Source organism: Liolophura sinensis, chromosome 10 (assembly GCF_032854445.1).
Source record: "Liolophura sinensis isolate JHLJ2023 chromosome 10, CUHK_Ljap_v2, whole genome shotgun sequence".
NCBI lineage: Eukaryota > Metazoa > Mollusca > Polyplacophora > Chitonida > Chitonidae > Liolophura > Liolophura sinensis.
In genome coordinates, this window is record NC_088304.1 from 11,297,942 (window position 1) to 11,321,095 (window position 23,154).

At 40.1% G+C, this 23,154-nt stretch overlaps 1 protein-coding gene across 1 annotated transcript in view; it reads left to right on the plus strand.

Moving 5' to 3' along the window:
- The first annotated feature begins 418 nt into the window (after positions 1 to 418).
- The window catches only part of LOC135476883 (stalled ribosome sensor GCN1-like), a 59,164-nt gene continuing 36,428 nt past the window's right edge, over positions 419 to 23,154 (plus strand). The window contains 20 exon segments of the mRNA XM_064757027.1: positions 419 to 598; positions 686 to 788; positions 1,357 to 1,552; positions 2,030 to 2,135; positions 3,778 to 3,876; positions 4,400 to 4,534; positions 5,422 to 5,490; positions 7,241 to 7,349; positions 8,561 to 8,635; positions 13,439 to 13,567; positions 13,873 to 14,025; positions 15,077 to 15,174; positions 16,376 to 16,451; positions 17,456 to 17,608; positions 18,062 to 18,154; positions 19,413 to 19,488; positions 19,960 to 20,119; positions 20,607 to 20,802; positions 21,355 to 21,479; positions 22,891 to 23,069. Of these exon segments, the coding sequence (XP_064613097.1) occupies positions 575 to 598; positions 686 to 788; positions 1,357 to 1,552; positions 2,030 to 2,135; positions 3,778 to 3,876; positions 4,400 to 4,534; positions 5,422 to 5,490; positions 7,241 to 7,349; positions 8,561 to 8,635; positions 13,439 to 13,567; positions 13,873 to 14,025; positions 15,077 to 15,174; positions 16,376 to 16,451; positions 17,456 to 17,608; positions 18,062 to 18,154; positions 19,413 to 19,488; positions 19,960 to 20,119; positions 20,607 to 20,802; positions 21,355 to 21,479; positions 22,891 to 23,069 (2,354 nt within the window). The 5' untranslated portion in view covers positions 419 to 574.

A 23,154-nucleotide genomic window follows, 5' to 3' on the forward strand; every position in this document is an offset into this window, starting at 1 on the left:
TTTCCATTGGCAGTTACCGATCGAATTGTTACGCGAAAGCTTTTTCTAAGGTTTTTTTTATCATATGAGAAGAAAATCACATTTAGGCCTAATTGTAGGCCTAAGTGCAGAGTAGAAATATAGGCCTACAGACCAAGTATCAAATCTGAGTCTTGGCCTTACACATGTAGACCCAGCATATCTCTCTACTCTTTCTTTTTTTTTTTGTTTATCTTTTTTCTTTTTATTTTATTTTACTTTTTTCTTTGTGTCATCTGTACCATTCACTTCCCAGATTCCACAGAAATACATGTAAACAAACCATGTGCTCAAAAGGATATTTAATTAAGGGAGATAACTTTGCACTAACTCCACGTGGGTTGCAGGGAGCATGCATTGATTTCTGTGCGGCACAAGTTATACAATTATTACTGTATTTCTGTAGCGTGATCTTAATGAAGCTTATATTGACTCCGCTTTCATATTAAGAAATAATGTATTTTTCTCCGTTATAATCAGGTATTTGGCAATGTATGTCTAACTTTCACCGAAAATCTACATGTACTGATGAGGTTAGAAACGTTGCACAACCAAAATGGCGGAACATGTGGCTCCATCGGTAAGTATGCGTGGCTCTAAGACTTCAGCATGTTGCTTCCATGAATGAAATTTCTAGACCTTAATTAGAGGCTGTCTTGTATTGCAGCTGGCTGACAGTTTGAAAGAATTCGCCCAAAAGATCACATCACCCAGTGTGAAAGAGCGACAGCAGATAATCCAACAACTCACGCGATGTGTTGGGAAATCAGGTATGTTGTCATGAACACTACAACAACAACAGTAGGAATATTTGACGTTTTATCTTTTGGTTTCACTTTCTTAAAACCCTTAAGATGGGTCCGTTCAATGACAAATATAACAGCATATTTAGTGAAATATTTTGTCGTTTTAGGTTTTTAAATTATACAGTGTCGTTTTCGTCAGTAATCAATAGGAAAGACACTTCCGATTAGCCGGCGGTTGTCGAAGTTTGTATAGGCTAATGTTTGCAACTCCAATAACCACGTTCTGCAGTGTCAGTTTTATCAGCATCGCTCTGAAAGTGACACATTTGTCAGGATTAACATTCTATTTGATCTGTAGGCCTACTACTACATATTTGTCGTATTTTCTTCCGTGTACATGCAGGTGGGTGGCATTATACTGGTACCATACTGTTTTTGGTTTATATAAATTTTATTTTCTCAGAAGTATACTCTGTTCTGTATAATTTATGAGTGATTCAAATGGTTTGGGCCCATAGTGATTTTGATTAACTGTTCTGTTAGTATCAGTTTACCAACATGCTTTAATTAGCGATTTTACATTTCATTTCAGATTTACCAGAAAAGACTATTCAAGGAATAGTCAAGTATTTGTTGCTAACCCCTGGACGTTACCACGACAACCGTTCACGACACTATGTACTGGAATTGACACAAACGTTGTCGACAGCTTATCCCCAACAGACACTTAAGTCCTTAGTTACAGTGGTAACACCATGGGCAGAGCTGCAAAGCAGGTTGATTCCTTTGTAAGTAAATGTGCTTATCAGATGTAAATATTACAAAGATTAAAGTTTCTAAAATGCCGAGATCTGATAATAAATGGGTACATCTTGCCAGAGGTCTCGACATGACAAAAGAAATATATTTTCATATCATTCCCCTCATTTTGTGCACTTTTGGTACAAATATCAAATAACCAGGGTTATCTGATATTTCATTTCTTTCGTAGTGTAGGATATAATTTCACAACGCAGCTCTACTTGCAATAAACTTAGCAGCCCTAAAAGCTGAAGTATAAAGGGCAATGAGGAGGTAATTTTTATTTCAGAGCAGAATGTTATGTGTTTAACATAATCATCATCAACTAAATGTGTTTATCATCAGCAAATGACTGTCTTTATCATCATCATATTCAACTCCATGTGTTTATCATAAGTTCATTGTGTTTATCGTCATCATCATCTCAGTGCAAAATTGATCCTTTTATCTTTCCTGTCTATCAGCCGAGGATCTTCTGGTGCAGCTCTGTATGTGCTTACCTGGACCTGTCTGGCCAGTCAGAAGGCTCTGAAACAAGGGGATTGTCCAGCAGGAATTCTCAAACAGCTGGTGAGTACAAACAGGATTGTCGCCCCCCCCCCCCCCCCCCCCCCCACTCCCCTCTTCCCATGTCAGTAGGAAGTGGGGCAACCCAACATGTAAATGCTCTCCTTGCAACTCCGTGAAGGGATGATTGGGTTTTGGCCTTCATCACTTAAAGTATTGCATTTTGCCTCAACTTCCAATTCGGGAAATTGTAAGTGCCTGCACCAGAAGTAAAATTAATGACTATTACTGTCTCTAACATTGCACCTGTTTGGGTGAAATTTTATGCCATGCACAACACAGCCACTGTGATCAGTTGGTTGAAAATACATGTATGTAAGCAAACAATTGGCTAACATCGACAGTTCACTATCCCTTGACCACTGAGGTAGTCAGGAACATGAAGTGTGTTTGAATCCAGCTTTCTTCTTTTTAGCTGCGGCTTTAAGTGAGGATGTTTGGTAGGTGCCTGCTGGAGGCTGGCAGTTTACTCTTGGGACTCCTTGGGGTTTTCTTGACCTGTAACCGTGACTGCTGTTGTACAAGTGAAAATTTCTTGAACTTGACGTCAAATACTTATCAAATAAAGGAATTGATCACTTTCGTTCGCTTTCAGTCATGCATTCATTGTAATGTTTGAATTGGTTTTTTAACCATATGGCTGGTGATGGCAGAAGTTCCTACTCCTAAAACAGCTTTTAATGTGAAAATATGAGTTACTTAAGATTTAGCCTCTAAATAAATGTAACACGAGAAGGCCTGCAAGCAGCCTACAGATGGCTGTGGGTTTCTGTGCAGGTCACCATCATATAAGTGCAATATTCTTGAGTAATGCAATCACGTCAATCAAATAAATGAATAATTAGGTAAATGTGATAAGAAAACAACTGCTGTGACATCAGAGCACCACGGACAGTATAGGTCAGGGCTTTCATTATCTATTTGAGGAGAAGGCTACCCTAGAAAAGTAGCCAACTACCTGACAGAGAAGTAAATGAGGTACAGTAGGAGCGCTGGTCAAAGTAAGCAGCTAAACTACCTTCTGATACTAACCAAGTGTTACAAGAAATTTCCCTTTAGTCTAGTGGTAGAAGCATGGACTCCAAACCCAGAGGTACGTGGGAAGGTCTGTCAGCAACCTACAAATGGGCGTGGGTTTCCCTTGGGCTGTGGCCGGTTTCTTCCCACCCTAATGCTGGCCGCCGTCGTATAAGTGAAATATTCTTAAGTACGGCGTAAAACACCAATCAGATAAATAAATAAATCCAAACCCATAGATCATTGGTTTAAATCCTCAGCTTGTAAGCTACATCACACAAGTAAAGCCCATCTCTTTAGCTCAAATATTTGAATTTATTCAATTTGATTTTGAAAAATGTAAAGATATGAGTAGAATTACTCTTAAGTATAAACTGGATACTAATGACGTGATCGATGAACATACTAGAAACACAGATCAGCTTAATACTTCAATTCAGGACTGATCGCTGGCTCTTTACAAAAACTGCAGTTTTAATGCCATTTTTATGCCCCAAGATGGAAGCTGATCAGTTTTTTTTGTAGTTTTATATGTTAGACCACATCATTTCTATGTACATGTATTAAGAAATAAAAACAAAGCGTTTCTTGTATCCTTTCAGCCAATGTGTAATTTTTTCCCCTGCAGATAAACCTTCAGTGTTTGTTGGTGGGAGCTGCGCTTGCGGCTCAGATCCCTGTCATCATGGCATCTGCGTATAGGAAAATGGCTGTCCTGTGGAAGAATGTAAGTGCGAACAGAATTCAGAGTGATATTCAGGCATGAGACGAATAGAACACATTTAATCGTGGGAGCCTCTTCATAAATAATTTGTGCTAAAATCCAAAACTTCAACCCACCTTCCCGAACAAAATGTTTGAAGCTGGACTCGTAAAGATGGTTGAAATTAGACTACTGGAGCATGAAATCTGCTATCAAATTTTATAGATTTAATGCATATATTTAAGAGGTTTAAACTTGCTTACAATTTTAGGTTAAAGCCTAATCGCTTATTGAAATGAGTCCCTATCTGGTAAGGAAGGTGTGTAAAGTTCGTCTTTAAAGTTCTTTATTTCTTCAAAAAAACCCGATTCTTACCTGTATATATTTTATCACCTCAGTTTCAACCAAACTGACTTCTATTGTGTAAAGTGAAAAATTTTTGATTTTGGCCTTAATCATGAATCAAATAAATAAACAGGTAAGTAATGTAGCAGTATTATCTGCATGAAATAGTATATACGCAAAAAATGCTTTCAACTTTGTGTAGGCCCCCGGCTGTGTGAAGGAGTATAGTGATGTGATAACATCAGGGGATTCCCCACCGCACCACCTCTGTATGATCAGCCTTCTGCTGAAGTTCCTATCCTCCAATAAGAGGAATGATGAGATACAGAGTATGAAGGTATGTAAATCTTAAACAACATAATTATTATGAAAAAACAGTGCAGTGTTTCAGACAGGTAAAATCGATGTCCTTGTGTTCTTAGAAAATGTTCAGATTTGTTTATTTATTTATTTATTTGATTAGTGTTTTACGCCGTACTAAAGAATATTTCACTTACACAACGGTGGCCAGCATTATGGTGGGAGGAGACCGGGCAGAGCCCTGGGGAAACACGTGACCATCCGCAGGTTGCTGGCAGACCTTCCCATATACGTCCGGAGAGGAAGCCAGCATGAGCTGGACTTGAACTCACAGCGACCTCATTGGTGAGCGGCTTCTGGGTCATTACGCGAGCTGACCGACTGAGCCACGGAGGCCCCCGTTCAGATTTATAAGTAATTCCACATGGTAATATACTGGAACGTCGGCTTATACAATAATGAGTCTACACGCCGTATGTAGATTCCTGCTGATCTTGCTGTTGTTTGGGCCTCGGGGACAATATTGAATATGCGGTTGAGGTAACCCATTAAACACCTGTACAGGGTGTCCCTGAAGTCGCGCACCATCCAGGTTGAGGTTGAATGCTTGGGCTACAGAGCGGTGTGTTGCCCCATCTCTTCCAAGCATAAAAACTGATTCAACTCTTTCTTGTACTGTTAGTTTATTAGCCATAATTAACTCTGAAAGAGAGAAAAAAATTTAAAATGGGTATTAAATCTGAAACACAGAAAAAATAATGAAAATCAGGATGGTGCACGACTTCTGGGACACCCGGTATAATGAATAAACAGTGTTATACTTTGCTCTCCTAATTATTTCTGTGGACATTGTTGTGGGAATTTCTAAATTTCTTCCTTTGAAATTAGCGAATATCCCTACATGTATGCTTCCTTTGTTTGTAGGGAAAGTGTTTAGATTTGTACCTTAAGCAAGTGATTGGGGCCAGAGCAGCTACACAACCCCACATCCTGGTAAGTACATTTCAGATGTGTAGCGAGAAGGTCTTGGTCTAGTGCTTACCTTTCTGCCCATTCGTCACACAAGGTACAAGTTCAAACCCTTCCTTGGACAGGGAATTTTGTAGATGCTCCCACTCTCACTGTCAGCCTATTTGTGCACTGCATAAAACATTAAATGTAGTCGAAGACTTCTTGTCTTTTACCAGTATGGCAGGGTGCACATTATTGTAGGGTGCACATTATCGTAGGCAGGGGGCGCATTATTGTAAGCAGGGTGCACATTATTGTAAGCATGGTGTACATTATTGTAAGCAGGGTGCACATTATTGTAAGCAGGATGCACATTATTGTAAGCATGGTGCACATTATTGTAAGCAGGATGCACATTATTGTAAGCATGGTGTACATTATTGTAAGCAGGGTGCACATTATTGTAAGCAGGATGCACATTATTGTAAGCATGGTGCACATTATTGTAAGCATGGTGCACATTATTGTAAGCATGGTGCACATTATTGTAGGGTGCACATTATACTAAGTAGCAGGCCTCCACATAAGAGGTGATCGAACCGGCCAACTGCCTGTCAATCTCCTAAACGTAGATTCAGTTGAACGAGTTCTCGATCACCATGGAAACTCAAGGGTAATGATAATTTCACGTGTTGGCAAGTACTGCATGTGCTATCAGTAGGTCGCAAATAGCTAAATTTATTTTATGTACAGGAAAAAAAAAAATCGTTTAAATAGAAAACGAACTGATCACCGATGTTGGTAAAATGAAAATGGCTGCTGGCGTCAGGGAGCAAAGACTACTTATATTTAATGTTACCTGTGATCGGCTCAGCAAAAATTGCGTGACCAATGAAATATTTCATTTCATAATCCCAAATAAATGCTCACACCTCGGAGGAGTTTATGGACGCACATGGTTTGAAAAATGACTTCAGTTTTAAAATCAATCAAAGTATGTTGTTAAAATCAGTACCTATGTATGAAAATTGTCTGTATGAGTTTTCTTTCAAACGCAGTCAAACCTGATTCTTAAAATGAAGAAAACATATAGCTTGCACATTGGGGCCCATTATCTTTACACGACAACGTGGATATACATACCATGAAATATAGCCATTGACACAAAACCTCTGTAATCAGTTTGTGAAGCTAACGTGTGGGTTTGGGGTTCCCATGCACCTTTCCAGAGGGTGACGTTCTGTGGATTACAGATAAGCCGGCGAAAAGAACACACAATACAAGATTGGACAAACTGTGTAAGCTTATGGTGATCATTTGAGGGGATCGATTGATGGGGTAGAGGTGATTAGAATTTTGGATCTCTTGGCTGAAAATCCAGGAGAACGATCTTCCAATCCCCACGTTCATCTGTATGTCGAGACCTGAAGTAGGATATTTTGTGGGCAGGGCCACATTATCGTAGGCAGGGCCACATTATCGTAGGCAGGGTGTACACTATCGTAGGCAGGGTGCACACTATGGTAGGCAGGGTGCACATTATCGAAGGCAGGGTGCACATTATTGAAGACAGAGTGTACATTATGGTCCATTGTCATAGGCAGGGTGTACATTACCATAGGCAGAGTGCTCATTATTGTAGGCAGAGTGCACATTATTGTAGGCATTACTGTGAACAGGGTCCACCTTACGTTTAACAGAGTCCACATTACTGTGAATAGAGTGCATCACCTTCCCATAGATTTATATCACACGCGAAGTTATGAATATTCCCTTGGGTTACTTATTTCAGGAGAGTTCCAAGGATCTTTTGAAGCATGTGTCCCATCAGGAGTTCAAAGAGAAAATTTTACCTGCCGCTCAGAAAGCCATGCTGCGGAACCCCGAGATTATTCTCACAGGTAAATTTAGAATTAGCATAAACACGTAAAATTTGTGCGTTGAAACTTTATTAAGTTTGCTATCCTTTGGTTCATCTTTACCTTCGTTGTAGCAGGTTTGAAAATGTCTGAATTCAGTTACCATTGTCTCACATGTGATATCAGATAGAGAAGCTGGTTAGAGTGGTTAGATTTGAGCGATTGGTGTTTAACACCAAGCTCAAGAATATTTCATTTTATGATGGATGATGGCTATATAGGTGGAAGGAAGAAATCAGTGTGTTAAGGAAACCACTGAACTTGCAAAGTACCCAACAAACCTCCTGACTTAAAGCTACAGGTGAAACGTTGAGAGCTGAATTTGAACATGCAACATCATTGGTCGAAATCTGAGAGTCACAGCGATTGTAAAATTTGATCATATGTCCAAAATGAAAACTGACCTCTCTAAGAATAAAAGTTAAATATAGGTGTTGAAGACAGCACTTCAGGGGATCGACTCTGCATACGCTCTGCACAAATTGTATAGTGAATAGTAGGTATAAAAAAGAAGAAAAAAAAACACGAAGAAAATGGAAAGGAATGTTCACAGGATTTGAATCCGAGACTGCCAAGCATCATTTACAATGGGCCTCGTACTGAAGATTAGCAAGGAGATTAGGCGTCTTTGATTTTCTGCTCATAACTGAGAACAAAAGGTAGAAATAATACATTGTTGCCAAGTTGATGCCCGTTCCCACAGTAAATTGCAGTGACAGGCTTCATGAAGTCTTGCAGATAGCTCGCAAGTTCAATTTTTGGGAAAAATTTAACTATTTCTGAAATTTTACTTTGGCGATTATGAGAAAACCACAACTCAAAGGGGAATAATTCTTTGAAATTCATAATTCTATGGTCGAAGTTGTCCCAGAAATGTTTTATTCTTTGGTTAATTTGTGCAGTTTTGAGAGTTAACCTACCTTTGCACTATTGTTATAGGTCTGCTAAAGCTTAATTGACATTTGCATATGTTTCATATATATATCAAGGTTTAAGCCCCACATAACTATGGTGGAATGTGCCAAATTTAGTCAATCGATTCAGTGAATCTGGATGGGAAGATTTTTAAAGTTTTTCACATAATTCATGAGACCCTGGCCAACACATTTTGGATATGCACTACTTCACAAAATTATGGGTCAATAAAAATAATACTGACAATTTCAAGAGGGTAACTACCCATGTACTTTCAGCTATTACAGCCTTGGTTGCTGGGGTTACCATTGATCTTAGCCAATATGCTCTGGACATTGGAAAGTTTCTTGCAAGTAAGTAAATGAACCTTTAGATGTCTTTAGATTTGCTTGGCTTTTGTTTATGTAGTACAGTCTGATCACTTGTCATCCTGCTCGGCTTTCTAGACCACTGTACGTGTAGAATGGGCTGAGGTTGGCCAGACGATCTGATCTGATGGTCTGGCCCTCCATTTTCGATAGTCAAATCCTTGGTGTGTGATGGCCTGACCCTCTGCATATGATGATTTCACCCACCGCATATGATGATTTGACCAACCGAATAAGAAGGCTGGACCCTCTGCACAGGATGGCTGGACCCTCTGCATATGATGGTTGGACCCTCTGCATATGATGGTTGGACCCTCTGCATATGATGGTTGAACCCGCCACATATGAAGGCTGGACCTGCCACATATGAAGGCTGGACCCTCCGTATATGATGGTTGGACCCTTCGCATATGATGGCGAGGCCTGTTGCATGATTACTGGACCCAACTATGAAGGCTGGACCCTCTGCATATGATGGTTGGACCCTGCGTATATGATGGCCAGGCCTATCGCATTATTACTGGGCCCAGCATCTATGATGGTTGGACCCTCTGCATGTGATGGCTGGACTCTGCATATGATGGTTGGGCCCTCCGCATGTGATGGCTGGACCCTCCGCATATGATGGCTGGACCCTCCACGTATGATGGCTGGACCCTCTGCATATGATGGCTGGACCCTCTGCACATGAAGGCTAGACCCTCTGCATATGATGGTTGGACCCTCCACATATGATGGTTGGACCCTCTGCAAATGATGGTTGGACCCTCTTCATGTGATGGCTGGACCCTCTGCATATGATGGTTGGACCTCCGTATATGAAGGATGGACCAACAAAAATGTGATGGCTGGACCCTCTGCATATGATGGCTGAACCCTCCACATATGATGGCTGGACCCTCCACATATGATGGCTGGACCCTCTACATATGATGGCCCTCTGCATTTGATGGATGGATCCTCTGCACATGGCTGGACCCTCTTCATATGATGGCCATTGTCGCCAATTGCGAATAAAAGTTTGGATTGGCGATAAAATCAGGGAAATGGCGAAAGTGTTTGGTGACAAAATTATTTACTTGAGAATATATACTGGTTATTGAAGAGGTGGGAATTGCGACTGTGTGAAGACTCGCAAAGCACATGGCCATGTGTTGTTCTTCTCTTTTCTAACGGAAATAATGGGTTGGTGAACGTAATCACAGTTTTGTATAAACCACGTGCGTATTTTATTTTATTTTTTAAGCAAGCTTCACATTCGTTTTTTAAATTTATTTAAAAAAGGAAACGGTAGCAGAGCTTCCACTGGAACTCGTCATTGTCGCAAATTTAGAACGATTTTTTGATAAAATTTTGATAAAATTCGAAAATATGTGAATGATTATTGGAGATGAATTTATTTACCTAAGAAAATGTACAAAAGTTATACACAAATTACCTGGCGAAGTTTTCCTAGCACTTTTCAGGCATGAGAGTTTTCTGTGGTTTTATGTGTAGTTTCACTATTTTTCTGATGAAAACAGTCCATTTACTTTTATTTCAAACGGCTTGATTTCAGCGAAACATTGACACCATAGTCATGCCGATTTTAATTGACAGAAATCTACAAAGAGGGTTCAGCATTCTTGGAAGTTGACTTACATTATATAACGCTTGAAAATTATTTTTGTTAACTAATGAACGAGAATCATAGCATTTTTGGGGATACCTTTCATAGCCAAATCTAAAGAAAAAAATTTAAATTAAAAGAAAGAACTATTAAGGGAAATGATGTAGGTAGTGTTAGACATATAAATGAAGCTACCTCCCTTGAGAAATTTAACCCCTCCACCCTTGAACTAAATTTATAAATTTATTTTGTAACAAATTTGTCTGATAGAGGCATTTTTTATTAGGACCATGCACAGATTAATTGAAAAAAGATTTGATTTTTTCAAAAAACAAAAGCACTTCGCAATTATTTTGAGGGCAATTGTTCTAAATGTGGCATGGGATAAACTCCAGATGTAGCTGGAAGAGACCAAACGGATTCTAGCAGCTATACCAAGGCAGATAAAAACAAATTACAGATGGAGACCACCAAGAGTTATAAATACTGCTCCCATTCAATCAGCTGAAGATCACAAAGATTAAGTCAAGGCTGCTAAGAAAGTATGGCCAAAGAAAAATTGTATTGGCTACAAAATCTGATGAGTGGCTAAAGTGGCTGGCTAAAATAAGTACTGACTCAGAGGAACCCCTGCATATATGATGGTTGGACCCTCCGTACATGATGTTTGGACCCACTGCATACGAAGGCTGGACCCTCGGTATGTGAAGGCTGGACCCTCCATATGTGTCGGTTGGACCGTCCGTATATGATGATTGGACCCTCTGCATATGATGGTTGGACCCTCTACTTATGATGGTTGGACCCTCTGCTTATGATGGTTGGACCCTTTGCTTATGATGGTAGGACCCTTTGCATAAAATGGCTGGACCCTCTGCATATGATGGTTGTACCCTCCACATATGGTGATCGGACCCGTGGTATATGAAGTTTCTGCCCTTCACATATGATGGTTGGACCCTCTGCTTATGATGGTTGGACCCTCTGCTTATGATGGTTGGACCCTCTGCTTATGATGGTTGGACCCTCCGCATATGATGGTTGGACCCTCTACTTATGATGGTTGGACCCTCTGCTTATGATGGTTGTACCCTCTGCATATGATGGTTGTACCCTCCACATATGGTGATTGGACCCGTGGTATATGAAGGTTCTACCTTTCACATATGATGATTGGACCCTCTGCATATGATGGTTGGACCCTCTACTTATGATGGTTGGACCCTCCGCATATGATGGTTGGACCCTCTACTTATGATGGTTGGACCCTCTGCATATGATGGTTGGACCCTCTGCATATGATGGTTGTACCCTCCACATATGGTGATTGGACCCGTGGTATATGAAGGTTCTACCCTTCACATATGATGGTTGGACCCTCCGCATATGATGGTTGGACCCTCTACTTATGATGGTTGGACCCTCTGCCTAAGATGGTTGGACCCTCTGCTTATGACGGTTGGACCCTCTGCTTATCATGGTTGGACCCTCTGCATATGATGGTTGTACCCTCCACATATGGTGATTGGACCCGTGGTATATGAAGGTTCTACCCTTCACATATGATGGTTGTACCCTCCACATATGGTGATTGGACCCGTGGTATATGAAGATTCTACCCTTCACATATGATGGCTGGACCCTCCACATATGGTGATTGGACCCGTGGTATATGAAGGTTCTACCCTTCACATATGATGGTTGTACCCTCCACATATGGTGATTGGACCCGTGGTATATGAAGGTTCTACCCTTCACATATGATGGTTGTACCCTCCACATATGGTGATTGGACCCGTGGTATATGAAGGTTCTACCCTTCACATATGATGGTTGTACCCTCCACATATGGTGATTGGACCCGTGGTATATGAAGGTTCTGCCCTTCACATATGATGGTTGGACCCTCCACATATGGTGATTGGACCCGTGGTATATGAAGTTTCTGCCCTTCACATATGATGGTTGTACCCTCCACATATGGTGATTGGACCCGTGGTATATGAAGGTTCTACCCTTCACATATGATGGTTGTACCCTCCACATATGGTGATTGGACCCGTGGTATATGAAGGTTCTACCCTTCACATATGATGGTTGGACCCTCCACATATGGTGATTGGACCCGTGGTATATGAAGGTTCTGCCCTTCACATATGATGGTTGGACCCTCTGCTTATGATGGTTGGACCCTCTGCTTATGATGGTTGGACCCTCTGCTTATGATGGTTGGACCCTCTGCATATGATGGTTGGACCCTCCATAAATGATGGTTGGACCTTCTGCTTATGATGGTTGGACCCTCTGCATTTGATGGTTGGACCCTCCATAAATGATGGTTGGACCTTCTGCATATGATGATTTGAACCTTCGCACACAATGCCTGGACCCTGGCTGGACCCGCCAGGTATGATGGTTGGACCCTTCTACATATGAAGGATTGACCCTCCGAATATGATGATGGGACCCAATGCATATTATGGCTGGACCCACAGCTTATGATGATGGGACCCACCACATATGATGGCCGGACCCTCCTCATGTGATGATAGGATCCATTGTATATTATGGCTGGATCCACCGCATGTGATGACAGGACCCACCACATATGATGATGGGACGCTTCACTTATCATGTCCGGACCCTCCGCATGTCTGGACCCAAAGATTATTATGACGGGACCCTTTGCATATGATTGCTGGACGCTCCACGTGTGATGGCTGAACCCTCCGAACATGATGGGAGGATCCTTGCTACAGTGCATGTGTCATTCATGCTGTTTTATCCAGTCGTTTTCGTTTTTGGACTGACAGTTTTCTGATTTATTGTATTTAATTGAAACTTATATATATTTCCATTCTGACTTGGTAAGGGCTTTACCGAAGTTACATGTGACCATGTTTAGGTTTTGGGCTTTTCATCCATTTTCAGTAAAATAGTGGAGGTTTTTTGCTTTGTGTTTGACATTCAGTGTACATGTATCTATTATTCTGACAGCTCAAACCAGTAGGAACACGTGGTGCTTTTGGAATACATATTAAATGCTTCTGTTTCATCCCAGGCACTTTAATCCTAGACCAGCAAACTGGATGCTTACTGCATTCAATTTTAGGTCAGAGTCCTTTCAACAGAAATGTCATCCAGTGTGATAAAGCAGCCTGTTTTGTGTCTGTTTTCAGCCCAGTTGTCTTCTAAAAACGAAGGAACAAGAACAGAAGCAGGAAGAGCCATTAAACACCTCGCAAGGCAATGCAGTGACCCAGATGCTTTGGAGAAAGTCACCGAACATCTTTTTAAAGTTCTGAATGGTAAAGAAACTTCACATTTCTTTACTAGCTAAAGTTAAAATTTAAGTTTGAAAAAGAAGGCTTTGGTGGCCTAGTAATTAGAGCATCCGCCTGGAACCCTGGGAAGCTCGGCCTTTGTTTGCCTCTAAAATTCTGCCGAATGTGTAGGTCATTTACAGTACTTGTTTGTCTCAGTGTTAAGCTGAGAAAATTTGAAACTCTTTTAAATCAGGATGAAGCAGACTAATCTTTTTGTTTGTGTACTGTCAGTAACCATGAAAATAATTTTGTATATAAATTGAAAATTTGTGTCACAAATGTTTTAGGTTCAGAAGGAAAGCTGACACTAGCAGACCAAAAAATCAGCGTCATTCAGGGAGTAGGGAACCTCAGTTATCACACTGTCAGTGGGGCCTCCCCGGTTCAGAACCTCAGCTCATCTGTGGTGGAGCTATTCTTACCAGTATTACAGCAGGAAGGTAGGCTCTATCAGGAGGGCCAAGAGGGGGTTGGTCGTAAAATGAATCATATATTTTGGGTATTAATATCTATCTTTGTACATCATGTTACATGAAATCAAATGAATGCAGTCATAAATAAAAGTCTGTTTTTCTTTTTATTTTTACCAAATTATGTAAATTGGTAACTCCGGATGAGAACAAAATTGTGTCGAGGGACTGTGCAAACTTTGTTTGGGGAGCTGTTTTGGACCATGGCTAAAATATCACCCAATGTTAAAATCACTCCAGTGTGGCCAACATACTTGGACAATGCTTGGCAACCTAACTACACATTTATGCTATCAAGAACTTTACACTTGTAATTTTTCCAGATGTAACTGTTGGACAAATGCATATTTTGCTGGCTTTTATGAATAATCAACATTCTGGTAGGCTTTATTTTGATTTACAATATCTGCCCAAATTATCGATAAAAAAATAGTCACGCACACAGGGGTGGGTCATATATGACTCTTATATACCGAGGCAATGCCACCCCAGGGCATGGTATTTCTAGACTCCCTTGTATTTATTGCTAGTGGGGTGGCCTTAGTGGAGTTAAGCAGTATCTGCTATGTGTAGGGCTGATCACCCACAAACGGAAGTCCAATACAACATACATGGGAAAGTTTGTAAAGTTATTAAAGGTTGGTACGGATACAGGAGTTCTCGGTTTGACTTATGAAATAAAAAAAAAAGGCACTTTCTGCCCTTGACTGTTCTATAAGTGGGGTATGGTTTGGTGTGCATTGGTTTAACCAATTCTGGCCCTTTTCGACAGACTGAGTGTTTGTTTGCACATATGTTCCAAAGAGTGACCTTCTTGACCTTATATGGTGACAGTGTTAACTTGTGTATTCCTCCATAAAAGGAAAAACAGACTGCCTTCGCATAGAATGAAAAATCTTGAGTTTGGTGTTAACAACAATCACATAAACAAATAATCGTTAAATAATAATAAAATAATTATAAGAAAATAACAGCTATTAAAAGTAATTGCTCATAGAAGTGTGTTTTGTGTTGTTTTCAGTCCAGGAACAGATCCTCGTGCACACGCTGTCCATGATGTCCCTGTGGTGTGCCAAGTTTCATGCGGCACTCCCAGACAAACTGACCGAGTGGTTTAAGGTACCCCAGCCTGTGCAAGTGTTACATGAAGTACAGCATTTCACCTAAAGTTTGGCATGTAAAAATAGGCCGAAGTAATAACTGACTTGAGATTCTGCTCTTGTAATAATACTACATGTGTAGAATGTTTATTTGTTTTAGGCTGTACTCAAGAATATTTCACTTTCACTTTCGATGGCGGCCAGCATTATGTTGGCAGGAAACTGGGGAGAGCCTGAGGGGAAACCCACAACCACTTGCAGGTTGCTGGCAGACTGGAGAGCATGCAGCTTGACATCATATTAATAATTAGTAATAATTATTGTTATTAATATGAAGTAATAAAATAATAAATTGTATTAAATTTATTAATAATAGTTAACACTAATAAAAATTTCAAAATTAAAGAAAGCTGTTAAATACTTATAAATTGTGGTATGAAGGACAGAAAAGCCATGTTGCTACATGCACGATCTGTCCTACTTAATAAATATTAGCCTGAAATCATATATATGACAATGTCAGAAGAGCTAAAGGGAATTCATTTTCGTCAAGTGCCAATTGTAGGTTACACAAGTGTATTGATTTTGCTCACTATTTATATAGTAAATTTATCAACTTCAACCTCAAAAATGTACATGCCATAACACCACATGCAGCCTGCCCTTTTCTTTACATGATATCAAAAAAATCAACCTAGCATGACCAACATTTTTTGAGCTGTTGTTGCTGGAATTGATGTCGTAGCATTTTGTGACCTTGGTAAGCTGCCGTGGGGATGCAAAGTGACACTGGGCAAACAGTTTTCAGTTCTGTCTAAAAGATACAAAATTCTGATACATTTTAATAACAATGTGTAAAATAACAGTGCTGAAATGTACAATGTATCAACAAACCTAAAACATCTCGGGGCAGTATTATCCAAACAGTTCTGCTTTCAATCTTCAGTTTGGTGGCAAATCTTGGACCGGGTTGTCTGAATTCCTCATGTGTAACCTTTAGGTGATTCCTAAATGTGTACTTCCTAAATGGATCTGATCGTTGTGGGTTTCAAACAGGCTTGGCCCGATTTCTTCATACCATTAGGCTGGCTGCCATTGTATAAGTGAAATATTCTTGAGTACGGCATAAAACACCAATCAAATAAATAAATAAATAGATTTGAAGTAATCTCACTACTTGTATCTTATTGTCATGTATTTGTTTGTTTGTTTGTTTACAGAAGGCTATGACTCTGAAGACTTCGACGTCAGCAGTTAGGAATGCTTACATCCAGTGCATGGGCACTACATTCCATGGTGAGTAATGTCCTTGTGTGAAGACGGCTTTGGTGGACTAATGTTTAGAGAGACCTGGGATCAAACCCGGGTCAGGTCATAACAAAGACTTCAAAAATGGTAATAAAGATCCTAAACTTTATAATATAGATCGCTTTTTAGATAAAGATCTCTTTTTTCAAATTTGAGAACCATTTTAAAAACACTATAAGTAGTAGAGGTGTGATTCTGATATTAACTTATAGGCAATCATTTGAAGCATTATTAGTAACAAGAGAAAACATGATTTGATTCACATATATGTATAATTTGCCGAAATCTCTTTAAAATGACGGTTGTCACTGCTGAATGATGTGACAAAAATTCAACCTGAGATACTTTGATAAGCATTCCACAATTCCATTTTTCCATATCATTGATAGATAAGATTTCATATTTAATATATTTTATATATACTTCTAAAAATATAAAAAAATATTTAGATTATTTCGCTGTGAAAGATCAAACTTTTGTAAATATGGCTCATTGGAAGGCTAGGTTAGAGCAGGTAGTCTGGCCCACCCTCTCGATAGAAAAGAAAATAAATAATGTGCGCAGGGAAGTAAAAATGGAAATAAACGGTTAGAGATTTTTTTTTTTTCATTCTGTATAGAGATCAACTTTTAATAAGAAATTGTTTTGAGATCTTGAGATATTCCATGTTAGAGCGACCAGAAACACAATTTCGTGTCACGCTTTGTCCATGCACGCATTTTTAAAAGAGAAAACAAAGTTCAGATGTAGAAATAACTCGCACCTGATTGGATAAGACTGATCTTACGGCGATGCATTTTATAGTCTCAGTGTGCATGATTTAGCACATTGTACTTTAACCTGCCATTCTGGGCTGTGCAACATCACAAGTGTCAAGAGTTACGATATATATGCATTTTAAATCTTCATACGAGATACATGATTGATGAGCATGTACATTTGGTCTAGTGTTGTCTTCTTTTTTAGTACAGTTGTATTTTCATTTGGTTTAGGTGACACCCTGTCCCTGGGGATCCCCCTTATCCCTGTGCTGTTACAGACCTTGGAGAAGGCTAGTAACCAGCCCAGCCAGCCCCAGCTGGTCACCGAGGCTCTGTCGGCCATGTGCCTGCTCATCAGAATGGCAAATGTGGACATCGCAGCAGGTTCGTATAGACAGTTCCACTCTGTGTCAAAGTTTCGGGTACGTGGGAAGGTCTGCCAGAAATCTGCAGATGGATGTGGGCTTTTACACCATTCTTTCTCCCACTATAATGCTGGACGCAGTTGTCATATATTCTGGAGTGAAAACACCAATCAAGTAAATAGATAAATGTTTGGGAAAGTGGAAATTAAGGTTTTAACACTGTCCGTCTTTACGTTACAAAACAGCTTTCCAGATTTCATTTTTTAATGAATCGAATTGAAGCTTAGTACATTGCTTCACCACAACACGTTACCAGTTCTTGCGGTTTTTTTTTTCTCCCGTTGCAGACGTTAGCATACAGTACAGCTGTATGTGTAAGAGAAAACAAAAAACAATCCTAAAGGGCTTTGCTTATTATGAAGCATGTTAGTATGCATTAAACATTAACATGCTTTGACTACTATGTTTGCAGAATCTAAACTGGGACCATTCTGGAATATCGTGTTGGATGCAGACAAACAACTGGTGGTGAACGAGAGGTTTCTCACAAATGCCTCAGACGAAGGTGAATTGTTTTTTACTGCAGGATCAACCCCGGGTAAAGGGTTCCCTGTGGCTTGCTACTAGCTCACCACCTCTACCAAACTCCCGGCATTCAACTGTAAACTGTAGTGGAATGTGAATATGGTGAACTTAGTCCCATCTAGATGAACTCATTGTGCTATCTTGAAATCCTGACCCTCATTGTAATACTCAGTCCATCCATAGCTCTCAAACTCAACCACCTTCCCACTTAAGGCAGTCGAACTCATCTCCTCCGCTCATTTCTGTGCTATGCTCACGTTGAATCTCATATACTGTATTGTCACATGTAATTCACTACACTCACCTATAAAACTAACTAACTCGCTGTCTTGTGGTTACATTTATCGCGAGAACATCGATGGTGCCGAACTGCTCACCATCAACAGCCATTTTGAAGTCAGGTTCAAACTATAATATTTTCAATGTCATCGGTAGGCACAATTTCAATCTTCATATTTCAGCCAAGAAGGATAGAAAACAGGATATGTGTTGTTAATGCATGAAAGTTTGGGTGCCACAAGTGCAGGCCTCGTTGAGATTATTTCCACTGAGGTGATGTTCAGAAATCTGTAGCCATTTTTGTTAGAGGCAGGGCCGGACTTGATGTGTTAAGATAGATGTCAAAATACCACACTGTGTCCGTCTACATGTAGAGGGACAAGGTGAACATGAATCACAACTCCGACCTTTGCTTTACCCGTCCACAAACAGACTAATGGAAGCAGATGGTGACCTTAGGCAGAACTTCTAGACTGACCTGTATGTTGCTCTGTTTTGTAGTGAATCTCAGCTATGTGGCTGAGTAGTCATGGACAACGAATTTAAATTTTGATATGGAATTCATGCCTGTAATATCCACTGTCTGCCCGGCATCATTGAAAACTGACAACCGCCTCTCTCTTGTGTGTTACCGGCTTTATTTCCTATGTGTATAATTTCTTACATACCTTTGTCTTTAAGGGCTAGTGTTAAATGTTGTTTTGGAAATGGATCTTGCGAATAACGACTTGGAACGCCCTTTATGGACTACGAATGGTATAAGTATGTCGGAAGTGGCGGTTATATTTTGACTCTTTGGTGAACAATTTAATTCTCTAGGTGTTGTTCTAAGTTGTTCTAAGATAATAAAGTTTAATGTACAATAATTGGTTTTAATATTTAATTTATCTTTTAACACTAGATTTGTATTTGAAGTTTAGTACATGAAATTATACCATTTAATTTAATTTCTTTTATAGCTTTACAGAGTGTTGTCAGTCTGTCTGAGAGGTTAATATTGGATCATCCTCACAGGTTAACAGACAAGACTTCAAAGTAAGTGAATTTATTTTCATTTATTTGATCGGTGTTTTACAGGATACTCTAGAATATTTCACTGACAGTGCTCAGCATTACGGTGGGAGGAATGGTCCTGTTTAATAATAGGACTGAAAGGGTTAACTCGGGCAACATGACTTGCGCTTTACTTCAATGCTATGTGTACACGTAGATGGATGCGTGATACAGATGTATGCTTGAGCACTATGGTTGGCTTCTGTCACTAGAAATACAGTATCCTGTAATCGACACCATATACGTCTGTTGACTAGGCTATGTCTCATTGTTCGGATGTGAAAATAATGACGACACTGAAGCCATTTGTTACTCAGTGACACGATATGGAAATATATGGTGTCAGTAACCCTCATATTGGGCAAGGTAACTGATCTTTTGAAACCTATTTTATCTGTATATAACTGATCTACTCTGTCAAATTGCTGAGTTTTCTCTTTGATTGATTGGCAGGATGTTTTACAAGGCCTTGGTGTTCTGCCTGACACGACAGAGCTGGGCGGTGCGGCGACAGGCTGCCGGGTGTTGTCACAGGGCGACCTCGCTGCTCGGGGGATCCAGAATTGCCCTCGCATTTCTTAGAGAATTCCGCGACCAGTTTGCTAGCCAAAAGGTTGTTCTCTCTTCAGGGCATGTCTAAAAATTTCATAAATGCAAACTTTTATGTCCACTTTCACATCTGGCCTAATTGCCCTGTGAATGAGGGCATACAGGCAATGCATGCTGGTTGACCTACAGCACTGCAAAAACTAGCTGCCTTTCAGTATACTCGTATTGCAAAATTTAAAATTGTGTAGTATCAGTACCACGGATAAGTCCATAAAGTTTTCTGGGAAATTTTCTTGAATTTTTCATCAAACTTCCTTATTCAGGAAACATATTTTTCTTCTGTTTAATCAGAGGAGATTAAAATATTTGTAATTTGCTCCAATGAAAAAGAATGTCACTAAACGTGAAAACCTGATTTTGTCATTTTCAAGAAAAGTTTTTTAAAAGTTTTCACTTAAGATTTGTTTTCTGATTTGATAAATAGTTTTAACTGTGCCAAGTTTTTTTGTTGTTCTGTTCTTCATGGGATATATTTACCTTGCTTTCTGTAGTTCATAGACCCCGAACTGCTGGGGTCACCTAACGACGGCTCGGGAGACACTGCTGTGGACCCCAATGCCCGCTACGTGAAACCCTGGATTTTGTCACAGGCTCTGAACACGATCTGCTCTGTGAAGAAGGCGGACCCTAAAGATGCTGCTATTATCGCACAGGAGTCCCTAGTCATTGCACACCATCCCTGTATTGGTGAGGTCATACACTGACGTGTGCCTTGACTTTGTTTGTGAGTATACTGTAATTCTACGACCTTTTTGCATGTGTGTAAGATATTCATTCAAGTATATTCCGATGGCATTATTCTGTGTAGACTGATACAATTATACGTTTTGTGAAGCCCTGGAACTGCCCATTTCAGCCAATGTGGTTTTGTTCCGAAAGTTGAGGAATTAGGGTAGATGGTAAAGGGCTGTTGTCATGGCCACCGCTGAGGACACATTTTCAACCCGTAGTTCTGGTTTGGTTGCAGCTTTACAGCTGGCAGTTTCTCAGGCACATGCACGTGGCAGAGAACTGTGGCTTCCTCAACCCAGGAGACTGAAGTCTGTTGTATAAATGAAGCATTCGTTAGTCTGGTGTTAAATGACAATCAAAATAAGTACATGAATAAATTTATAACATGGAGATGATTATGATGGGTCTAAGCAGTGTCTCCCGAGACACATCTTGGTTGAGCAATAGCATGTTGTGTTCGAACAAGTGTATGTGTATGTCTAAGTCTTATCCCTGTGTCATTTGTAGTTCATGCAAACCGTGACGCTTGGGTGGACATTGTCGCTGGTCTTGGACTGGGAATTGGTCACTTTCTGTCTGACAACGGAGAGAAGTGCCTGCAGATCATTCTTAATGAAACATTGTTAACGCCAGTAAGTCAGCATATACAAAACCATACCATTTTTTTTTCTTTAAATCGTTAAAAAGTCATGATGTTGATGTAGCCTGGTGAATTTAAGACATCGTGAAGGGATTACCGATATTGGCTGATAGTATGATGCATGTATTTGTACTTTCTTGGTCATCTGTGTGAAAGTTCATCACTACCTTGCCAGTGATCTGTGGTTTATCCCCAGGCACTCCAGTTTCCTCCATCCATAATGCTGACTGCCATTGTGTATGAGTGAAAAATTCCTGCCTATGGCTTTCACCAACACTGAAATTAATAAATTCTCTCTCATTTTACGCAATGCAGTGACTGAAGAAGCAACTGTAAAAGAGATGTAACGCCGGAAGAAATTTAGAATTTTTGATTCGGTTCAGCTAAATACAAAAACGGGTTGCATAGGAGGCCACATGATTGCATCACAATGCTGTCTCTGACATTTGAAGTTCACGGAACATTTTTCGTCGTACCAGAATACTTTCCTACTGGAGCTTAAGATGTGGTTTTGTTCTGGATCAGTTTCTCTCTGAAATTAGCTTGGTTTTCTCGGCCATTGTATAAGGGTATTATTATTGAGTTGGATTTAGAATGTAAAGTCCAGTAACAAGATCAGTCAATCTGAGTATACAAGTGAGTATTGTACTTGTAGGCTTCTAGTATTGTATCAAGTATATATTGTTGAGAATTTGTTAGTATTGTTGCAAATGGTCATAGATCTTAAAATGTCATGGAATCTGCGGACTCAAAACTGTGTGACCCTTGTACCTGTGAATGTCCCCCAATGCACGTGTACATGTATTGATCCTTGACAATGGTGATCAATAGGGGAGTTTCGCCTGGGAAGTCTTTTGTGGTGAAAGGTAAAAACAGCTCTACTGTGTCATATGACTGGTGAAAAATGTTAGGCAACCTTGGTTAAAATTGAGTCCCTGATCACCTGTCTCACCTTTATCCAGAGGCATGAATAACAACTCTTTCCTTTAGAATACTTCTCAAGATCACAACCGTTCTCAATTTTCTCTAACATTAGTCCACTCCAGATTATTTTATGACACTTTTTTCAGATAACCCGTGTTATAGTAAAGGTGATAAATAGTCGCCTAACATATTTGACAGGTCACATGATACAGTTGGACTTTCTCTACCTTCAATGAAAAAGAGGGTTCGTACTCGAAAAACTCCCCTATTAGATATGTAAGTCTATGCAATTATGGTTAACATATATTATTACAGTGTATTACTCAGTGGAAAAGGTTAGGCTAAAGTCATGGATTTCCACTTCTAAATGTCCTGGAAGGTCATGCAGTTTATGGAACAGAAACTGTACGAACCATTTTCCAGTGATTGCTCGCCCATTGTGTTACAGTGTGATGTGATTGGTTGTCTCTGTCCCACAGGACCATCTGTTAGCGTTAGGAACCCTTGTGCGGGTTGCAGAAGATCATGTGATCATGCCGCTGATCAGACACGTGCAGCGCTCGCTGCGCAACCCCGCGCTGACTCAGGTAACCCAGCAGGAGTACCAGATCTTCCTAACACCTGAGGGAGAGCTCTATGACAAGTCCATTATTGACAGGTAAGGAGAGTAAACATCAGTAAAAGGGGTTGGTGGTGGGAGGGGGCGGTGGGTGGTGGAGAGAGAGAAAGGGTTAACATATATT